The following is a 19,793-nucleotide window of genomic DNA, read 5'->3' on the forward strand; positions in this document are numbered from 1 at the left end:
CTGACTCTGTGACCCCATGAACTGTAGCCTGCCAGGCTCCTCTGTCCATGGGATTCTCCAGGCAAGAACACTGGAGTGAGTTGCCATGCCCTCCTCCAGGGGGATCTCCCAGATCCAGGGGTTGAACCCATGTCTCCTGCATTGACAGGTGGATTCTTTACCACTGAGCCACCTGGGAAGCCTGAGATGGAGGAGACAGGGGGATTAAAAAAAAAACACACAAAAACCTGGGGTGAAGTTTCTGTTTATTTACAAAAATATATATGTATATGTATATAATATATATTACGCCCTCCCCCAACTCCCACAATTCACTTTTTTACTTCTACCCAACCTCCCTTTTTAAAACAAAGAGACTTCAGAGAGCTTCAGAGGCAGTTCCTCGGGAAGCAAGCAGGAGCAGCACTGACGTCCTGTGTCTGGTGGGTCGAGGGACCTGGGTCCCATCCTTGCTCCCTGAGGACAGGGAAGGGGAGGGGAAGGCTCAGTCCTTGAAGCCCTGAATACTGTAAAGAATGCGCTTCTGGTGGCCCGGGAGCGTGATCCCCATCTGCACCAGGTCCCTGTGGGCAAGGAGAGGGGCTGGGTGAGTGCCGGGGCTCCATTCCCAGCGGCCCCGCCCTGCCTGGCCCCAGCGTCCTCACTCGGCCGTCAGGTCCAGCACGCACTCCATGGTGTCCAGCCCGGCGGAGCGGAAGTGCAGGGCATAGCGCTTCATTCGGATGGACTCCAGCCACTCGGCCACACTCCGGTAGGGGATCCCATCGGAGCCGCTCAAGCTGGGCAGGCGAAGGGTCACCCTGCGGGGTGTGGGGGGGACCCCTTAGTTGCACGCAATGGGAGATGCAGGGCTTTCCTGAAACGGGCTCAGCCTCCGTGCCTGTGCGGCCGGTCTGCAAGCTGGGTGTCTGACACAGATTATATAGACTTTGCGGGTTAGCCCGGGCATTGTCTCTCAACTCATTTCCTGGCCTGTTGCCTGGCAACAGCTACAAGGCAGGCTGACAGTCGTGTGGCACTGACAGACCTGGGGACAAGAGGCAGTTTGGAGGTCCAGACAAGGGACCACCGGCCCACCAGCACTCCAGTGGCCAGCTCTGGGCAACTGATGGGGGCCGGTTAAGACGCGAGGATCAAGTATCCAGGTTGAGAGGAAGCAGGAGGTGGAGAACAGAGGCCCCGGAAGGTGGATGTAGCCTTGCCTTTTCTCAGGGTGGCCCCCGGGAGTTCTGGGAGCAGCCCCCAGCTTGCCACCTCCAACCTTGTCTGTTATTCTTGCACTCTGACCCCCACAATACAATGAGTGTTCCTGTTCTGAAGCCAGCTGGGGCCAAAAACCATTAGCAAAGTAAATCTGCTGGGGGGAAAATATCCAACATTCCAGAAAGATTAGCACATGCGGTCTCCAGTGCACGAGGGAGTTGTGCTCTAAAAAGATAGTTTCAAAAGTTGGAACTGGGAGCACGTTTTCTCCCAGAAACAAGGTTATATATGGCGGTCTGATACAGAGGCCAGCACACCAGAGTTGCTTTACCCGATAAAGCATTTGAAGCCCTGCCTGTTTCTCCCATCTCACCCCTGCAACCAGTCGATCCTCTATTCTGGCACTGTTTTCGGTAAAATACATTTCTGACCATGTCCCTCCCATGGACAGTTAAAAAAAAAAATTGGTCAGGATCAAGTCCAAACTTCTCTGCACCCTGCATTATTTGCAGCTGACACACCCTTAGCTCCCCAACCCTTGCTGTCGACATGACCTGGGAGCCTTCCCAGACCCCACAAGGTTGCTTCTCTCAGTCAGGACACGCAGCCCCCCACTGGCTCTTGTCGGTTTCTCTGTCTTCCCTTCCCCATTCTCAGGGACCAAGCCCCCTGGAGCAGGTAGCAGGTTGGCAGCCACTTGCATAAACTTTCTCAGTGTGCTTGCTTCCTGTGCTGCGCTTGGTCGCTCAGTCACATCCGACTCTTTGCAACCCTGTGGACTGTAGCCCACCAGGCTCCTCTGTCCCTGGGGATTCTCCAGGCAAGAATACTGGAGTGGATTGCCATGCCCTCCTGCATGGGATACCCCCAACCCAGGGATCGAACCCAGGTTTCCTGCATTGGCAGGCAGATTCTTTGCCACTTGAGCCACCAGGGAAATCTCCATCAAACTAGAGCTATCAAGGCTGAGACACTGTACCTCCTCCATCAGAGCAGACTCTTCTCGAAAGTGCAGACTGGAATCCTGCCTCTATGCCTGATTCTTGGGAGCTCCACAGGCCCGGCGCTCGGTGCATGTGGCTGATGCCCGTTTCCATTCTCCCAGACCTACGCTCCCCACCCAGCGTGGTTACCTGGGATCAAAGTTGGCAATGGTTCGCAGGGAGTGGGGGTTGGCCTGCAGATGCTCCAGCTGTGCCTTCAGGCGGTGGAAGGGGGGCCGGCGGGCACGGTCATAGGCCCAGCAGTTCTTCATGAGTTCATAGAGGGGGGCAGGGCAGTCCATGGGCGGCGGCAGCCGGTACCCATCCTCAATGCTCTTCATTACCTACAGCGAGGAGGAGGGCAGGAAGCTAGCCTGGCAGCCCAGGAGGAATACCTCTGTGCACATAAGATCATTGCCACAGAGCCTCTGAACCCTCTGACCAGAGTGGGCGTGGTCAAGACAGCAGGGCATGAGGTGAAGGGGACCAGAGAGGATAGGAATGCAGATAAAGGGTGAGAAAGAAAAAATCAGGGTATTTGTAGGAAAGGGCCGTGGAGGATCTGGGGAGAGGACGGGAGGTGTGAGAAACACCAGGCTCACCTCCTGATTGCTCATCTCCCCATAGGGCTTGTCCCCGAAGCTGAGCACCTCCCACATCACGATCCCAAAGCTCCACACGTCGCTGGCCGTGGTGAAGATCCGGTGGGCGATGGCTTCGGGGGCTGTCCAACGGATGGGGATCTTCCCTCCCTAACAGGGCACGTGGGGCAGAAAGCTGAGGAGTCCCAGCACTGAAGGGCATGGGAGGCTACCGTGTCCCCGTGACCATGCCTCTTGTGCCCTGTATGCACTGACTGCTGTGCGTACAGCGTGTAGTTGTGGGTGTGACTGTGTATGCGATAGGCGCATAAGGCTCTAACCTGGGTTTCATAGGTGCCATCGAAGTTGTCCAGGAGGCGGGTCAGGCCAAAGTCAGACACCTTGCAGCACAGGTTCTGACTCACCAAGATGTTCCTGGCGGCCAGGTCCCGGTGGACATAATTGTGGTCACTGAGGTAGTTCATGCCGGATGCTATGCCCTGCAGCATGGCCACCAGCTGCCCAGGCACTAGCTGGTCCTCCCGCTCCTGCGGCAGGGAGTGGGCGAAGTCAGGGGCTGGGCCGGGTCTCCTCTTCCCAGAACCGGGGTCCGTGCCTGGGCGGGGCTCTGTGGCCAGTCCCCTTTCCCAGCTGGCCCTGTACCCTCCTCACCCTTAGGAAGGCATCCAAGGCTCCATTCTCCATAAACTCTGTGATGATCATGATGGGTTTTCCTGAGACACAAAGCACACATCACCCCAGCAGCCTCCACCCCTTCTGCACCCAGAACCAGACTTCCTGCCTCTGAGAGCACAGCCGCCCTCCACTTCCAGTGGTCTCAGCCCTCCTCTCCCACCCCCTCCCCTGGCCCCTGCAGCTCTCTTGGACCCCACCCCTCATACTCTTTGTGACCACGCCTTCCAGGTGCAGAATGTGCGGGTGGTTGAACTGGCCCATGATAGTCGCCTCTCGAAGGAAGTTCCACCACTGGCCATCGGGAGATGTGTCTTTCAAGGTCTTAATAGCCACAATCTTGCAATCCTGGCTGGGGAGTCTCAGGGACCCCCGATACACTTCCCCAAACTCTCCTGGGTGGCAAGAAAACAGGGTCGCGGCCGGATACACTGTCAGGCTCCCGAGGGGGACAGGCAGCGACCTCCCCAGTCCTCCAGTTCCCTTTTCTTCTCTGGCCCAGAGGATCAGAACCATGGTGTACCCTCCTCCCTGAGACAGGGCTGGGCTGTACTTCCCAGGGCCGGGCGGGAGCCTGAAACAGGAGGGCAGCCCTGTAAACTATTTAGCGCTGCCTCTCCACCTAGCACAGTTCCGGTGCTCAGGAGACACTGGGCACGGGGGTACCGTGCAGTGGGGCTGGACTGTGTTCACGAAGGGCAGGCTGGTCAGGGTCAGTACACAAGTGACTGGGGAAGCTGACCACTGCCGCCTCTCTTCCGCAAGCTCCTCCAGGCACAATTCGGCCAGCTTGGCTACACAATCGGCCAAGACACTGCCGAGCTTTGTTCTCTGTTCAGATCCATTTCCCCTGGTGACCCAAGGGATCAGGGCAGCCCAAGGACACTGGGCCCCTGGTGGGGTGGAATGCGGGAGGCCCTGAGTCCCTCCCACATTTGGGAACCTTCTGAGAAGAGCCTGAGCCTGGGCACAGTGACCCTCTCTCTTGACAGAGATGATGTGTCTAATGCTCTTGATCAGAAATTCCACAATCACAGAGACAGATGGTGCAGGAGGTGGGGGCTGCTCCAGGACACCTGATAAGGGGGTTACAACGTGAACACGGTGGTTTCAGGACACAGGGTACAATGGGGAGGAGACTCATCTGGGAGCTCCTGGGCCAGAGGAGGGGCCAGCTGGGCTGCGCAGGGAAGGGCTGGAAGGAAGAGGCCTGCTGGCAGCTCTGCGCTGCCACACAGAGGGGACCACAGAGCTCACCTTCCCCTATGACGGTGTCCACGACCAGCCAGGCTGGGTCGAGCTCCTGGGTGAAGTCCAGGGCTCCCTGGGCAGGGTCTTCATACGCCTGGAGGTCAACGTAAGGCTTTAGCCATAGCTTGTCCTCTGCAGGCAGAAAAGGGTGGACTCAGCCCAACTCCAGGGGCTCAGGGGTACTGGTTCAGGAGGGGCCAGCAGTGAAAGACAGTGAAGTGAAAGAGAGTCTCCTCCCTCAGCAATTAAGCCTCCACAGCCCAGTCACTCCTCCTGTGTCTGCATGCAAAGCTTGTGTGTCCTCGCCTCCCAGGGACCAGAGCAGCAGGCAGGAAGCCAGACATGAAACGTGTTCCCGGCCTCGAGTGACCCAATCTTCCCGAGGATCCTTGACCCTAAGTCCTTGCCTCCCTCCTCCCCACAGCTCACCACCCCGCTCCGGTCACTCACAGCTCATTCACATTCCCAGACAAGCCTGGCTCCTGCCCCGTGACCTGGATGGGCCCCAGACTCCCCCTTTGGTGAGGTACCTAACGAGGTGACCAGTGAGAAGCCCACATGCCTGGAAGGAGCCTTTTCCTCCCTCCCGGCCTCAGCCCACAGACCCGGCCAGGCAGGGCAAGGAAGGCGGCCCAGACCTGGGCATTTCCGTACGGTAGCTCTGACAGCTCACAGGTAATTGCACGGAGCCTCTGGGGGACTATTAGTACAGAGTTAATTAACCAAAGTTAATTAAGGAGTGAAACACCACAGCCCCGGAGACAGCAGAGCCCACTCATGCCCCCAGAGCTGCGCTAGCAAATCTGGGTCCCTGGGTCCCGTCCTAGGAGCACCTCCCAACACAAATGCTCACACAAATGTGTGCACACAGGTGCTCCCGGCTCACCTCGGTCCCCATCAGCGACACGATCTCGCTGCCTCTGCTGCCTCTGGTGCCGTTGCCGCTGAGTTCTCCTGTCGGGGTGGGGACCAGGGTCTTCAGGGGTCCAGGACCACCTCAGAGGCCCAAATGCTCTTTGGCTGAGCCCTCCCCAGAAATAACAGGGGGTGGGAGGGGACACAGGAGTTTTGGGACTAGGGGATGGGAAGGCTGTTGGGACTGCATTCAGGAGCTTCTGCCTGGGCACAGGGGACCCAGGGTGGGGAGGGGAATTGGGGGCACAGGAGAAACACCTGGAACGGAAGACCAGCATCCCGAGCAGCAGAGCTACGCCCAGCAGCAGCCCGAAGATGATGGCCACGATCTCGCCTCCAGTCAGGACACTGGAAACTGCAGGCACAAGGGGTGAAGACGTCGGGGGCTGCTTAGGGCCCCCAGGAATGATGGAGGTTAAAAGGGCACATGCAGGGGGGTATGCATCCCCCAACCAGGGAGATGGGTATGGGTGTGGGTGAGAAAGCCTGTGAGAAGGGCCCCATCCAGGGACCATCAGCTTGGGCTGCCACCCAGTGGCCCCTGACCTGAGAGGTTAGGAGACTGGACCGATGCCGGCCGGCAGTATATGGCATTAGGATGTATGTCTGAGAAAGAGGTGTGGTGTGAGTCTGTATGGAGCTGTCCACCCAGGAAGCTTCTGTGTGTGCGTGTGTGTGCGTGCGTGCGTGCGTGCGTGTGTGTATACAGAAAGGAGGTCACTAACCGGAACAGGGTCTGAGAAGCCTCAGGGGGATGACAGGTGCGTGTGTGTCTGGGACAGAACACAGAATAACCCACTGACCTGGTGGGCTGGTCCGAAACTCATGGTCAGCGGAGAAGGGGCCGGGGCCCAGAGGGGTCACCATGCGGACTCTGACGATATATGTGGTGTCGGGCTGCAGTTCTGTCAGCAGGACTCTGGGCTCTAGAACCATCTGGTACCGCTCTTCGTCCTGCAGATGGGGGTGCTCATGTTATCTGGGCCGTGCCACACCAGACCTGGTGGAGGAGATGGGCAGTCCTGGGAACATGCGGGAGGGGAGGCTGGGGAATGGTCAGGGCAGGGCTCTTGACGGGATTCTGCCCTGAGACAGCCACACAGGTCACTGCGGGCTGTCTTCTCCCATCCTGCACCCCAGGCTAGGAAATGTCAGGTGCGACCAGGCACGGACACTGGAGACGTTTAGTTGCATTCTCACCTGGTTCAGCACGTGCAGCTCGTAGCTGAGGTTGCCCCCGGGGCTGCGGGGCCGAGACCCTGCCCAGGTCAGCTCCAGCTGCCGGGGTGCCTTCTTCACCAGTCTCAGGGACAAGCCTGACAGGGACTCTGCAAGTTCAGAGGGAGGAAATCACTTAAGTAGCTTCTGTTGGCTTCTCACCCATCAACTTGTCCCCATGGTCCTATGCTCCCCCTACTCCCCATCTTCTCCAGGCCTTGCTGGCCCACAGGCCCCTCACCTGCAGACCCCATGTTGATGCTGAGTGAGGCGCTGGCAGGCTTGGAGGCACCCAACCCCGACACGCCATTCTGGGCTTCCACATTGAAGGTGTAGTTGGCGTGGGGGTCGAGGCCGTCCACACGCACTGAGGATGCGGTCAGCCCGCTAGGTCCTGCAGAGAAGCGCACACCTGCCCCGCAGGGCTGGCAGGGCCCTCCGTCCAGTGCTGCTCCCTGACACTGAGAACACTCCACATTGTATCTGATATCTTCGCGTTCCCCCAGGTCTGCTGGGGGTTCCCAGCGCAGGGAGAGCTGAGTCCCTGAAATGGAGAAGCTCAGATTTCGGGGGGTTGAGGGGGGACCTATGAGAAAAGACAGGCCATCAGGAGGGGCCAGCGTTGCTCTCTCCCCAAGCTGCTGGCTCACAGCCTCCTCCCAACACCCTGATTCTCAAAGTCCTCCGAAGTTCCTGCCAGATTTGATTCCTAGTGAGGAAAAGGTAGCTTAACTGCACCTCTGTGCTCTCCTAGGAGAGCAGGGGTGCGGGCTGAGGGCATTAAGTGGCTGGCACCCTGGATGGTCCCAGTATCTTATAGGTTCTGGAAAGTTCTGACTCCAACACAGGCTTAGCCACAGTCCTGTACCCCCTCACAGACAGCCAGGCCCTGGCCCCGACTCACGTGTGCATGCAGCATGGGGCCCCTCCCCAAGAGCTCGGTAGTGCCCACTCTCACAGGCACATTCTGTGGCCCCTTCAGCCTCGGCTGTGCTATGTTGGGGGCACTTGAGACACTGGGGCGCATCCACATCACTCCGATAGGAGCCGCTCGGGCAGGCTGGAGAGAGAATGCCACAGAGCCAAGATTGTCCAGCATTTTACAGGCAGAATCATATCCCTCCCTCCAATCCTTTGTGCTAGAAATACCCCGGCACATGTCTCCCTAGGGCCGTTGAACACTCAGTGTAAAAGTCAACTGAGATGGAGCGTCGGCTTCCTTCTGGCCCTTGGCATCCGGGATTCCCTCCCACAAGGCACCCCTGCAGGTTCTCCCCACCTCCTCAAGTCTTCTTACCAAGGCATTCTTCAGCATCGCTGCTGCCCTCCTCATACCCAGGCTCACAGTGGCACCGCCCCACCGGTACCAACCACTCGCCATCAGGGCTGCAGTGCATGAGGGGCGCACCCGAGGGGCCAGGGCTGATGTGCGCGTGGGGCAGGCAGGTCCCTGCCACTTCGGCCAACCCCCCAGGTCCTGGCAGAGTGTCGGGGAATCGGGCCAAGCCATGCACAGTCTCAGGGCAGCGTTGGTAGAAGACCCGGACGGACACCAGGGCCACGCAGGCACCCGGGTTGTGGAAGGCAAGGTAGAGGCCTCGGCGGGTCAGGCGGCCCAAGGAGCAGCGCTCCACGTTCATCTTCACGGCTCTGGATGCGAGGTCTCGGACGGTGAAGCTCTGGTCGGCAGCCACCGTGGTTACCTGGGAAGGAGGCAGGGGATGAGGGAACAAGGCAAAGTTGTGCTTCACTCCCACATCGCAGAAGGGACTGCTTGCTTGACACTTCACAATTTGTTCAGCCATCAACGGAAGGCTGATCATGTGGCAGCTACTGAACCAAGCATTTTCATGTGCATTAATCCTGCAAGGTGGAATGGATCACCTCCCCACGTGACAGATGAAGAAATTAAGGCCAAGAGAAGAAGAAGGAAACATGGATAAAATCACCAGCTACCACCTGGTGGTAGCCTAGAACCAGCCTAGAACCCAGGCTTTAGGACGCTATAGCTCTGCTACTTCCCACCATTCACAGGTGTTCCCAACCTCAGTGGCAATGAAGTGATCAGTTATAAAGTGCGTCATTGTTCATTTCTTACTAATAACCAACTTTACAACAGCTGCTCTTTGGAAAAAAACATGAGAGTACATCCTGTAATAATATGCTCCCTTTTCTTTTGCATTCCAGTATGTTTTCTTGGGTAGGAAAGAAAGGGAAAAGATTAGAGAGTGGCCTGCAGAGAACTGTCTTCTTACACAACTCCTCTAGGTACACTTATGGGCGTGTCACACACAGCTGCGGTGAGCACCGATGTAAAAAGTCCAAATACCTCTCCCCTGCCCCCACCATGCCATGCTCTTATCTCAATGGATGCTCATAAAGGCCTCTAAAATAGATGAGGCTGGCACTCATTAATAATAATAAAATATTTTTATCACCATTTCAAGACAAGGAAAAGCTCAGAGAGGTTAAGTGACACTCCCTGTGTCGGGACACAACTGAAAAGGTACTCGAATCCAGCCCTTCTGATTTCTAGTCCCATGTTCTTTTTGTTATTCCACACCTACACCCTCTTCCCGTTTTTGCCACCTTCTCTCTCTCTGAGCAGAACAGGGTCATGGAAGGGAGTGGGGCAAGGATGAGCATCAGGGCTGAAATGGCCACGAGGGGCAGGAGCACCTTCTGGAACAGGGGCCGCCGGAGCTGAATGCCCACGTCCTGGTCACTCTCCATGTACAGGAGGTTGAAGGTCTCCTTGCAGCCCAAAGGCCCTGCTTCCCCGGGGAAACTCTTGCAGTCCCGCACGGTAAACTGCAACTCCACGTGGACGCGTGAGGCCTCCTCTCCCCGGTAGATCCAATTGGTGCGAAGCCAGTGGTCAGTATCTCTGCCTTCTTCCACGGGGCAGTCCTGGTACATGTACAGGGGTGTCCCGTTCAGTATCTGCTGCACCTCACTCCACTGTGAGAGGAAAATCAGAGTCAGCCCCCAAGTCGTCAACACCTACTCCCCAGATACTCACTTTCTAGAGTGGAGGCAAGGAAGCTGGTGTCAGAGTTGTACAGGTTCACACTTCTTGTCCTGCTCTCTCTCAACCCCCAAGCACCAGGATAGTAGGGTAACTGCTTAAGATTGGGGACTTATTTGGATATAGCATAAGCAAGACAATGGGCTTCCTAGGCGGTGCTAGTGGTAAAGAACTCTCCTGCCAATGCAGGAGATGCAAGAGATGCAGGTTCAATTCCTGGGTCAGGAAGATCCCCTGGAGGAGGGCATGACAACCACTCCAGTATACTTGCTTGGAAAATCCCAGGGACAGAAAAGCCTGGCGGACTATGGTCCAAAGGGTTGAAAAGAGTCAGACATGACTGAAGCGGCTTAGCACATGTGCAAGACAACACCTCCTCAACAATCCTGGCCGGCCCTGGACCCTTCAGTGAGCCCACTCCAACTCTAAGAGTATGAGTACCATTTTCACCTATTTCATCAGCAAAGCTGTCAGATACCCCAAAGGCAGATTTTGGTAGCAAAAGCTCACTCACAGACTCTTTCTGCCTATTTGTTCAGAGGAGGGGAGACTACATATGACATGAAGGCTCCTGACTTCTGGAGGGCAAGAGTAAGCATAGAACTCTTCTATATGAGGGAATCTCATCCTCTCCAATGTTCCTTCCAGTTATGGCCACTATCAAAATCAACAATGGAAAGAGCTGGTTGGACTCCTAGACATCATCCAGTTCACATTGCTTAACTCTTTAACATTAAAAACATGTTTAATCTTAGTAATAATAATGATGGCCAGCACTAATACAGTGCTCATCAAGGGCCAGTCACTCTTTTAAGCATTTTGGATGAAGAAGCTGAGTAACAGTTCAGTTAAAGGACTTACTTGCTCAAGGCATCAGCTATTAAGAGGAGCAGCCGGGAGGTGCACCCAGGGATTCTAGGCTCCAGAGTTTATGCTCTTAATCATCATGTTTCTATGTGCTTATTACAAAAAGCCAAAGAATAAAAACCTACATAAAATAAAAAGTGAAATTCTTCTCGCCCATCCACCCATTCTTAACAACCTGGAATAAAGCTTCCCAGATAATTTTCAGTGCTTCTAGAGAAATACTTGAATGTTTTCTCCTGCGCATGTTTTTCATGGTTTTTTAAACATATACATTTCATTTTATAACCTACTTTTTGCTTTTAACAAACAGTCTTTGAAAGATATCCACAACAGTGTGTGCTGCTGCTGCTGCTGCTAAGTCGCTTCAGTCGTGTCCAACTCTGTGTGACCCCATAGACAGCAGCCCACCAGGCTCCCCCGTCCCTGGGATTCTCCAGGCAGGAACACTGGAGTGGGTTGCCATTTCCTTCTCCAATGCATGAAAGTGAAAAGTGAAAGTGATGTTGCTCAGTCATGCTGATTCTTAGCAACCCCATGGACTATAGCCTACCAGGCTCCTCCGTCCATGGGATTTTCCAGGCAAGAGCATTGGAGTGGTTGCCATTGCCTTCTCTGGCAACAGTTTATAGATCTACCTAATTCTTTTCAGCAATTCATAAAATAGTATCTCATTGTATGGATGCACCATAATTTATATAATTATTTACCTATTGTTGGATATTTAGGTAACTTCTAGCTTTTTAAAAAAAATGTTAAGTAAATATGTTTAGATTTATATGATTTCTATAGAACTACTATATATCCAAATTGTCCTTCACAGAGGCTTTATCAACTTACACGTCCACAGTGCAGGAGGTCCATTTTCTCAAAACTTCATTAACACTGGACATTAATGAGCTTTTTACTTTTGGCCAATCTCATGGACAAAACAGCTTCTGGCCATTTTAATTTACCTTTCTTTGGGGAGGAGGTTGTGGCATTTTTCTTTTGCTCACTGTCTATGGGTCTTTTTATGCAGTTATGTTTTCATAACTTTGCCCAATATTCTACTGTCATCTTTCGAATCCTTTCAGTATCCAGCTGGATAAGCTTTTTTTTTTTTTCTACATTACAGATACTATCCATTTGTTTGAAATGTATATTTCATATATTTTCTCCATCATACCATTTAATTTTGCTAATGATGTCTTTAAATTTTTTTACACAATAACATTTTTTTCTTCTTTCCTTTTTCAGTGTTATGTAAATATTTTGCTTGGGAAGCTCTCCCATCCCAAATTATAAAGATCTTCTACATTTCTCTTTCTTATAGGTTTGGTTTTTGGTTTAGATTTAAGCTTCCTAGAATTTATTTTTTTGTGTATAGTGGGCTTCCCAGGTAGGGCTAGTGGTAAAGAACCCACCTGCCAATGCAGGAGATGTAGGAGACGTGGGTTCGATCCCTGGGTTGGGAAGATCCCCTGGAGAAGGGAATGGCAACCTACTCCAGTATTCTTGCCTGGAAAATTCTAGGGACAGAGGAGCCTGGCGGGCTACAGTCCATGGGGCAGCAAAGAGTCGGACACTGAGCGACCGAGCACATAGTGTGAAGATGTAACTTTACTTTCTTCCTTTAAAAATTAGGGACACTGAATTGTCAGTTTATCAACTAGGCTATACCTTGCACATTGATTTGCAATTCCAATGTTATCACAGACTAAAATCTCAAGTATGCAGGTTTGTTTGGGGACTTTCTATTCTGTTGCATTGACCTGAATATTCTTGTGCAATACCAAGTGTTTTAATTATAACTGATGTATAGTATGTTCTGATATCTGGTAGGACAAGTTTTCTATTTCATTATTCTTCTTTTTCAAAAGAATTCTCAGCCATTCTTAAGCATATTCTCTGCTAGATGAATTTTTAAGAAGCACTCAAATTCTATAAATTATTTCATTGATATTTTGGCTGCAACCCCCTTATTGTATAAAGAAGAGACTGAGGCCCATAGCAAGCTCACTTTCCCGAGGATTTTAATTACTACTTGCAGTGTTGGAAAAGGTGAGGAAAAGTGCCATGAACTTAAAAGTTCGGGGTGGTGTGGTGCAGGCGCAGAAGTATACGTCGCTGTGAGGCACGTATTTTTTGTATTAGGGTAGGGGGTTCAAAGATAGAACAAGGGGTATCCCAGCTACAGCGACGGCAGGCAGCAAGGGCCTGTTCTTAGGGAGCTGTGATGGGGAAGCCGGAGTGGAAGGCTTAGGGTGGAGGTCAGGTGGAAAGGTGGTGGGTGGTTAACGCACAGCTCATTAGCTAGACTGCCAGGCCTGCAGCTGGAGCCAAGAGAAGCAGATGTTTGCAGCTGTAACTCGCTTCCCTTGGTTCCAGCAGTGACAGATGTGGGAGAAGCAGCTGCCTGGGATCCACAGCAAGGATCCTTTCACTTATCACTCTGGTTGCTGGCTGCTACATAGGTCTGCTCTGGGGAGGCTGAATCTGAATGTGTGTGTGTGTGTTTTGAAAAGACGGGGAGGGATGGAAGGGACACAGCAGACAGTGGAAATGTGCCTGCTGCTGTCTTCTTGCCTTGCTAGTACAAAGCTGTTTAGCCTGAGCTGCAAAAAGGGCCTTGCTTCCACTCCAGCCCAGTTAGGGGAGACTTATTTGGGTGGGGAGTGGCAGGGGTAGCCCCTGGGAGCCTGCAGACGGCCCTGCAGCCCTCACTGTGGAGTGGTGAGCTGGTTTATGAGATGCGGCACCTATTAGAACTGGCCTACTCCAGGATTTTCCGAGCAGCCCCTCCTGTAGGATACCTTATGATTTAGTCTATTAATTCTAATTACAGGCCACTCCACGGGAGAGCCCAGAGTGGAGCCAGGACCCTGTGATCCAGAGGGAAAGAAACCAAGTAATCCCAACGCCAGAAATGGAGGCTGGATTCCTACTGCTGTAGGAAAGAAAAAGGGACACCCAGAGAACAGAGTCCAGGTTCAGAGGGAAGAGGCCTGAGGCCAGAGTCCTGGAGGCTGTGGCGCTTGCGGAGACTCCTGTGGTCCCAGGCCCAGCTCTGCTGAGTGGCAGCTTCACTCTGGGACTCACAGGATCTTTCCCCTGCTCACTGGGTCTTTGGAATATCCAACAACTTAGAATGCATGGTGTACCTGGGCTGGGGAGAACGGAAGGGCCAAAGGCTCTCTAATGGGGCAGCTTTTAACTTTGAGAGAGTCATAGATGCTTTGAAGAAGGTGATGAAAACTCTGGCTCTCCTTTTCCAGACCAAAAAAAAAAAAAGTCCACATACAGCTACCTAACTCTGAATACTCTTTGATGGGGGCCCCTGACCCCCTGAAACCTATCTGCGCAACTCCACTGGGATGGATGGACCCCAGATTGAAGACACTCTTCTGTGTTTGGGTCTCAGCCCCCAACCATCCCAGGGATGGTCCATTCTTTTCCTAGGGGGGCTGTCGCTCTCATCTTCCTCCAAGTCCTTGCAAGTATTGAGCCCTTCCTCGCTGGGGCAGGGAGAGGAGGAGCCAGGCAATGAAGCTTTCCCCATGGGGTGAAGCCTGACCCCCCCCCCCCCCCACCAGTCCCATTCAGGAGGCTCTGACTCACCTCCCCTCCCCTCCCCCTCCCAGAGGAGACACTTCCAGTTTTTCCAGCTCTTTTCTCCGCTCCTCCACCCACCTCACCATCCCATTTCCCAGTGGCCGTCAGCCTTTAGCCACCCCAGATGCCCCCTGACACTCACCCCATCCTCTGGGGGATCCAGGAGCCAGCCCAGCTCTTCCTGTGCCTTGCTAGTATCCATTAGAGTGACTGAAGGTGGAGAGAAAGGGGGCTGTCATCTCTGGGGGGGCCCCACATGTGCAACTCACATTCCTTCTCCTGGGCCCACAGCCCTGAAGCTTCAGCATCCTGTACCCTCACAGCTGTAAGCTCCTGAGGTTTAGGGGAGGAGAACCTCCCCGGAAGGAGGACTGAAGAAGAGCTCCGGCGCTTAGTCTGTCTTCCTCCCAAGTGTGAAGGGAGAAAGGCAGAGTGGGGCAAGGGTTGGAGGGCTGAACCTTTGGCCAAAGTCAACGGCAGGAAGAGCAGTCCCAGCGAGGCTGGACAGCCTCTCACTCGGTAGGGACCGTCAGGTGTAGAAATGGAGGGGCGGATGGACAAGAGAGGAGCTTGGCTGCTGGGGATTGTTGAGTGGGTGGGTAGAATGTGGACAGGGGACTCTGGAGCGGCATCCTGGGTGGGGGAGCTGCCTCCCCTTGGCAAAGGGCCTGGCCTGCCTGTAACTGAGGTGGTGGAGTGGGGTACAGGCACAGCCAAGAGTCCGGGAAGCGGGGATAGCAGGATCACAGAGCATGCAAGTGTCCACAGGACAGGCTTGACCTCTGCAGCCGGGAGCCCCTGCACCTCACCCACCCCCAACTGCAGGTCCCTCTGTCCCCGGGCTTAAGATGGCATAAGGGGACTTCCACCTCCGACTTCCGAAGGTTCAGATCTCTGGGTTGGGAGCCTGAGGCTGGGAGTGCTTGGGAATGGAGAGTCCCCAAGATTGCTGGGGTGGGAGGTTGCTTTCAGCAGAAACTCACTCTCCACCCCCACCCCAACCAGGAGCAAACTGCTGGCCAGAACGGAATGGGGTGAGTGACCCGGGAAAGCAGCTGTTTGGGGTTAAAGGCCAAAGACTGGCCTGGCCAGTCGATCGCCTGGCAGCCGGGCAAAACAAGAGCACTGGAGAGGGGCCTCGAGGAGAGGGCCTCTCTGGAATGCCGGCTCCCGGAGGAGGAGGGGGCGGGCGGGGCGGGGCGGGGGTCTGTACCTTCCACGGCGCGCGCCCCCGGGGGCAGCGGGGCGCAGAGCAGCAGCAGCAGCAGCAGCAGCCCGAGCCCCAGGGGCCAGCGCCGCTCCATGGCGCTGGGCCGGGACCTGGGACCGCGGCCCGGACGGCGGGGCCAGGTCGCGAGAACTAGGCTAGCCCGGCCGGCCGGGCGGGGGCGGGGAGGGGGAGGGGCCAACGCCCGGGGCGGAGTCCCGGCCTCACCTGGATCACCTTCTTAAAGGGACAGGAGGGCAGGAAGGAAACTTGTAAAACAGGCCATAAACTTCAAAAAAACCGGAGGCGCCTTGACCGGAACGAGACAGCGGGCGCCGCCTAGTGGGTGGGATTGGGAATCGACTTGGCTTCGTGCTCCTTTGGACCCTAAACCCATCCCTGTCTCCAACCGGCCTTTGGCCTATCTACACCCTGGTGTCCCCTCCCTTCTCCCTTTCTTCAGGGCCCAGCGCTGTAATAGACACCGGGAGGGGGAAAGCAGGGTAAAGAGACACGTCTTGATGTTCCCATCGGGGAGGCTTAGGTGACCATCATGTAAGGCGAGGTCGGTTGGAAGCAAGTCCGGGCGGGGGCTTGGTAGGTGAGTCTTGAGGGAGGAGACTTGGGTGAGCTGGGTTTTCTGGGTGGCAGAGATTGGGCAAGGCGTGAGCGAAGGCCCGAGGGCAGGGAGCCTCAAGGTGCCTCTGGGAGTGGTAAGGGACCAGTCTGACTGCTGGGCTCAGGACTATCGTCCTGGGAACCAGGCGGGAAAGGCAGGTGTGGGCCCAGGCAGGGAAGATCTTGGTAAACGCGTGAAGGAGTTTGCACATTAGTGCGCACTTTACAGAGCGATGGGAGAAACTGGTGAGGGCTTCTGAACGCAAGTGGTAACAGGAGCTACTGGTGTAGACAAACGGCCCTCGCCCCTGTTGGAGACTTTGTTGTTTTAGTTGCTCAATCGTGTCCCACTCTTTGCGACCCCTCGGACTGTAGTTTGCCAGGCTCCTCTGTCCATGGGGTTTCCCAGGCAAGAATACTGGAGCGGGTTGTCATTTCCTTCTCCAAGGGATCTTCCCGACCCAGGGATCAAACCCTCATCTCCTCCATTGGCAGGCGATTTCTTTACCACTGAGCCACCTGGGAAGCCCCTGTTGGAGAGTGCCTCCCAGTATATTCAATACATGTTTCTTCAGTTTCCACTCTGCTTGCGAACAAGCTCTGAAAGCTTCAAAGAAGAATCCTTGCTCTAAACAAACTATTGTCTGAGGAGTGTTTGCAGGGGCTGGGGCATAAAGCAAGAGCAGAGATGGCTAAAGTGACAGATGGGAGGCACACATTAGGGGTGACAGTAGCTCCAAAGGGAGTGATTGCCCACTGAGGACCGGTGGTCAGTCCATGACTGGGGCCTCCGCTTCCTGCAGCCTTCTCTGGCTCCATCTCATCTGGCTGACTCATTCATGGTTTTTCTATCGTTTGAATTGTTGCATGTTTTGGTCATCGTGGGGGAAGGGAGGTGGTGCGTTTTAGGTGCTTATTTTGTTTCAAAAAACTAATCCTTCTCATGTTTCTTTTTTTACATACAGATAAGGACAGGAGGAAAATGGCTCATAATTTCCTGGCCCAGGCTAGCCTCATTGGCATAAATAAATAAATGGAATCCAAGTACACTGGTTGGAAAATTCACATGGAACAGAAAAGAAACAAAACGGAAAGTAGAATCCTCTCTCTTCCCACCCTCCCGTTCTGGACCCCAGAGTTACCCACCATCAATTGTTTCTTGTTCACCCAAGATGTTTTCTCTATGGTTTTGTTGTTGTCGTTCAGTCACTAAGTTGTATCCGTATCCGACTCTTTGCGACTGCAGCATGCTGGGCTCCTCTGTCCTTCACTATCTCCTGGAATTTGCTCAAATTCAAGTCTTGCCCCTGTGGCCACACCATCATATACCTCCCTCTAGTCTCCTGCTCCCGTGGCCACTCCACCCCTCAACCCAGCACATACACGTGCTTTTAGGATATATACACAGAGGGAGCCATAGGATACGCAGGCTCTGCACCAGGGGCCTCTTTCTAAAGTAAAGGACTTTGGGAAAGAGGGGGAGGCTCCTGCAGGCTCCAAAGGCTCAGAGCTTTGTGATTTCAGCGGGGAGGAATGGACGAAGGGTGCATAGCCAACAGAGGGGGGAAATGGAGCAAACTTTGGACAATCGTGCTAGGAAATAAGCCAGACTGCGGTGAGGTCATGCATGTGCTCCGTGGTGTGGTTCATTAAAGTTACAAGACCCTTGGGACTCAAGGGGGGTGGGGTGGGGGCTGCCCACGCAGGGAGAGGTGGAGTCCAGAGGAACCTGGCTTTTGTGGTCAGACTGTTTCTCTGGACAGAGTCTGGGAAGTGTTGAAGAGGGGGAAGGAAAGCCCACGTCCAGCTGCATTCAGGATGAACCCCAACATCACGGTTCCTCATTCCCTTTGTTGTGGGAGGAGGCACGCCTTCAGTTTTGGCCTCTGTCCTTAACTAACAGTGCAGCTTTTTGGAGTCATTTCCACTCTCTGGACCTTAGTTTTCTTAGACCCAGATGATCTCTGAGACCATTTCCAGGAAAGACGATGGGACATAGAGTCAGAAGATGAACGCCAGCTCGTTCAGCCTTATGTGTCTCTGTTTCCTTAGCTACAAAATGCAATTAACCATTCCCACCTCCTAGGGTGGATGTGATGATCCTAAGAGGAGAAAGTACTTTGCTAACTGGAAGGTGCTGAGCAAACATTACTGGGCTTGGAGAATGACAGAGGGCCAGGACTTGGCTGACCTTCTCTTACCGGCCTCCCAGGTTATTCCCAGAGTGGAACAACCACAATGACTAAGACATCAATTTTTCTTTTCTTTTAAAAGCGACTTTATTGCAGGATGCTTTGCATAAATCACACCCAACCTGAGAGGACAGGTCAATGGGTTCTGACAAATGCGCATACCCTGGTAAGCCCTGGCTCAGTCAAGTTCCAGAACACTTTCTTCACCTGAAAACATCCGTGCCCTTTGCAGTCAGGCCCACCTCTGGCTCCAGGCTTTCTCTTTTGCCTGATTTGAAGTTTCACGTAGTCTCCAGAGTCTGGTTTGCTCCCTTCAGTGTGGCGTGTGTGTTATGTGTATCAGCAGTATGCTTCTCCTGTACGGATACCCTGTGATGTCAGCTAACAATGCAACATGCAGGCGTTCCCCTCCTCTGTTCTCCTGCGAGCTGTAGGCCTTTTAGTGATTAGGCCTTCCCAGAGGGATTCCTGTCCCTTCTCTCAGGTGAAGGGAACCCAAGTTATCTGGCTCTGTTCTCATTCTGCAATCAGGACGGAAAGTCTGCATGTCCCTACAGCCTTGGACTTGTGTGCCCTGGCTTCTGTCTTACAGCCCAACCTTAACACCATCCTGTTGAAGTTGTTCCCTGCATACCAGCTCATCTGGCTCCTTGGGGACATTGGCATTCGGTGAGATCCACCCAGCCTGGGTCAAGGCCTTGGACATCCATAATGCTCTGGATAACATGCAGTTTAACCACGAGGGGAACCCAGTGAGCTGCCAGCAACCACTGTGACAGCATCAGTACAAGTTGGTTTATCAGATTAGGATCAGGTCCCTAGCAAGGGCCAGCGCCGATGGGGCCAAAGCAGCTTTTGTTTTGGTTGCAAGGGGCTGGCCTGCGCTTGTCGGCAGCCGGATCCGCAGACCGTGTGGGCAGTAGGAAAGGGAACAAACAGCCCTCTCTGTGTGGCATTCGAGCAGATTCTGCACATCTTTGATCACCAGGCTAGTTCGGCTCTTCCCTTTGCTTGTGTCTGGGCTCTTCCCCATCTGTTCTCTGATCCTGCTTTACCATCAGGTAACAGAGGCAGGATAATCATCATTACCATTTATTACAGCACCTACGCATGCTGCCAGGGCATTTCACATACATTATTTCATTTACTTCTCACACCAACCCTTTGAGGAAGGTATTATTAGTTCCATTTTATAGAGGCAAAAACCCGAGGCGCTGAGATTTAAGTTACTTGTTTAAAATCACTCAGTTGCAGAGCTAGGATTTGAACCTAGTTCTGCCTGACTCTGGGGCCCGTGGCCTCTACTCAGGGTTTCCAGAAGCAAAGAAAGTAGGGGACCCCTAAATTGCTTTACTTTCCTCCATCCCCCACTCCACCCCTGAGAACACTGCGGATTAGGTCTGCCTGTTGCCAGCTTCATACAGTGGAGCCATCTGATATGTATTC

At 53.8% G+C, this 19,793-nt stretch overlaps 1 protein-coding gene and 1 long non-coding RNA gene across 3 annotated transcripts; one reads left to right on the plus strand and one right to left on the minus strand.

Moving 5' to 3' along the window:
- Positions 1-228: 228 nt before the first annotated feature.
- On the minus strand, positions 229-15,864 carry EPHA1 (EPH receptor A1). Of its 2 annotated transcripts, XM_069588627.1 has the most exons (18): positions 15,544-15,864; positions 14,473-14,540; positions 9,524-9,805; positions 8,142-8,547; positions 7,749-7,904; positions 7,086-7,430; positions 6,827-6,954; positions 6,430-6,580; positions 5,885-5,981; positions 5,598-5,665; positions 4,718-4,843; positions 3,670-3,855; positions 3,440-3,501; positions 3,109-3,315; positions 2,789-2,938; positions 2,337-2,530; positions 645-800; positions 229-563 (listed from the first exon to the last, which is right to left on the minus strand). In XM_069588627.1, exons 1-18 carry the CDS (start codon positions 15,632-15,634, stop codon positions 485-487), a joined length of 2,952 nt encoding a protein of 983 aa, XP_069444728.1. In that variant the 5' UTR covers positions 15,635-15,864; the 3' UTR covers positions 229-484. The 2 variants fall into 2 exon arrangements, with proteins under 2 accessions (XP_069444728.1, XP_069444729.1); XM_069588628.1 differs by lacking the exon at positions 14,473-14,540 and having other exon boundaries at positions 15,544-15,720.
- LOC138439595 (uncharacterized) lies at positions 14,769-17,204 on the plus strand. The gene is made up of 2 exons (XR_011256779.1): positions 14,769-14,849; positions 17,121-17,204. It is a non-coding gene; the product is annotated as an uncharacterized lncRNA (long non-coding RNA).
- Positions 17,205-19,793: the final 2,589 nt, after the last annotated feature.

The sequence above is a fragment of the Ovis canadensis genome, chromosome 4, assembly GCF_042477335.2.
Source record: "Ovis canadensis isolate MfBH-ARS-UI-01 breed Bighorn chromosome 4, ARS-UI_OviCan_v2, whole genome shotgun sequence".
Taxonomy (NCBI): domain Eukaryota; kingdom Metazoa; phylum Chordata; class Mammalia; order Artiodactyla; family Bovidae; genus Ovis; species Ovis canadensis.

What these genes read in the sequence shown, in the direction of transcription:
- EPHA1 (XM_069588627.1), bottom strand. Translation starts at nt 15,634, where the DNA reads ATGGAGCGGCGCTGGCCCCTGGGGCTCGGGCTGCTGCTGCTGCTGCTG. An exon ending in TGGATCCCCCAGAGGATGGG is followed by an intron (nt 9,806 to 14,472) that starts GTGAGTGTCAGG and finishes TTCCTCTCACAG; the next exon opens with TGGAGTGAGGTGCAGCAGAT. An exon ending in GGACACCGTCATAGGGGAAG is followed by an intron (nt 3,856 to 4,717) that starts GTGAGCTCTGTG and finishes CTTGCCACCCAG; the next exon opens with GAGAGTTTGGGGAAGTGTAT.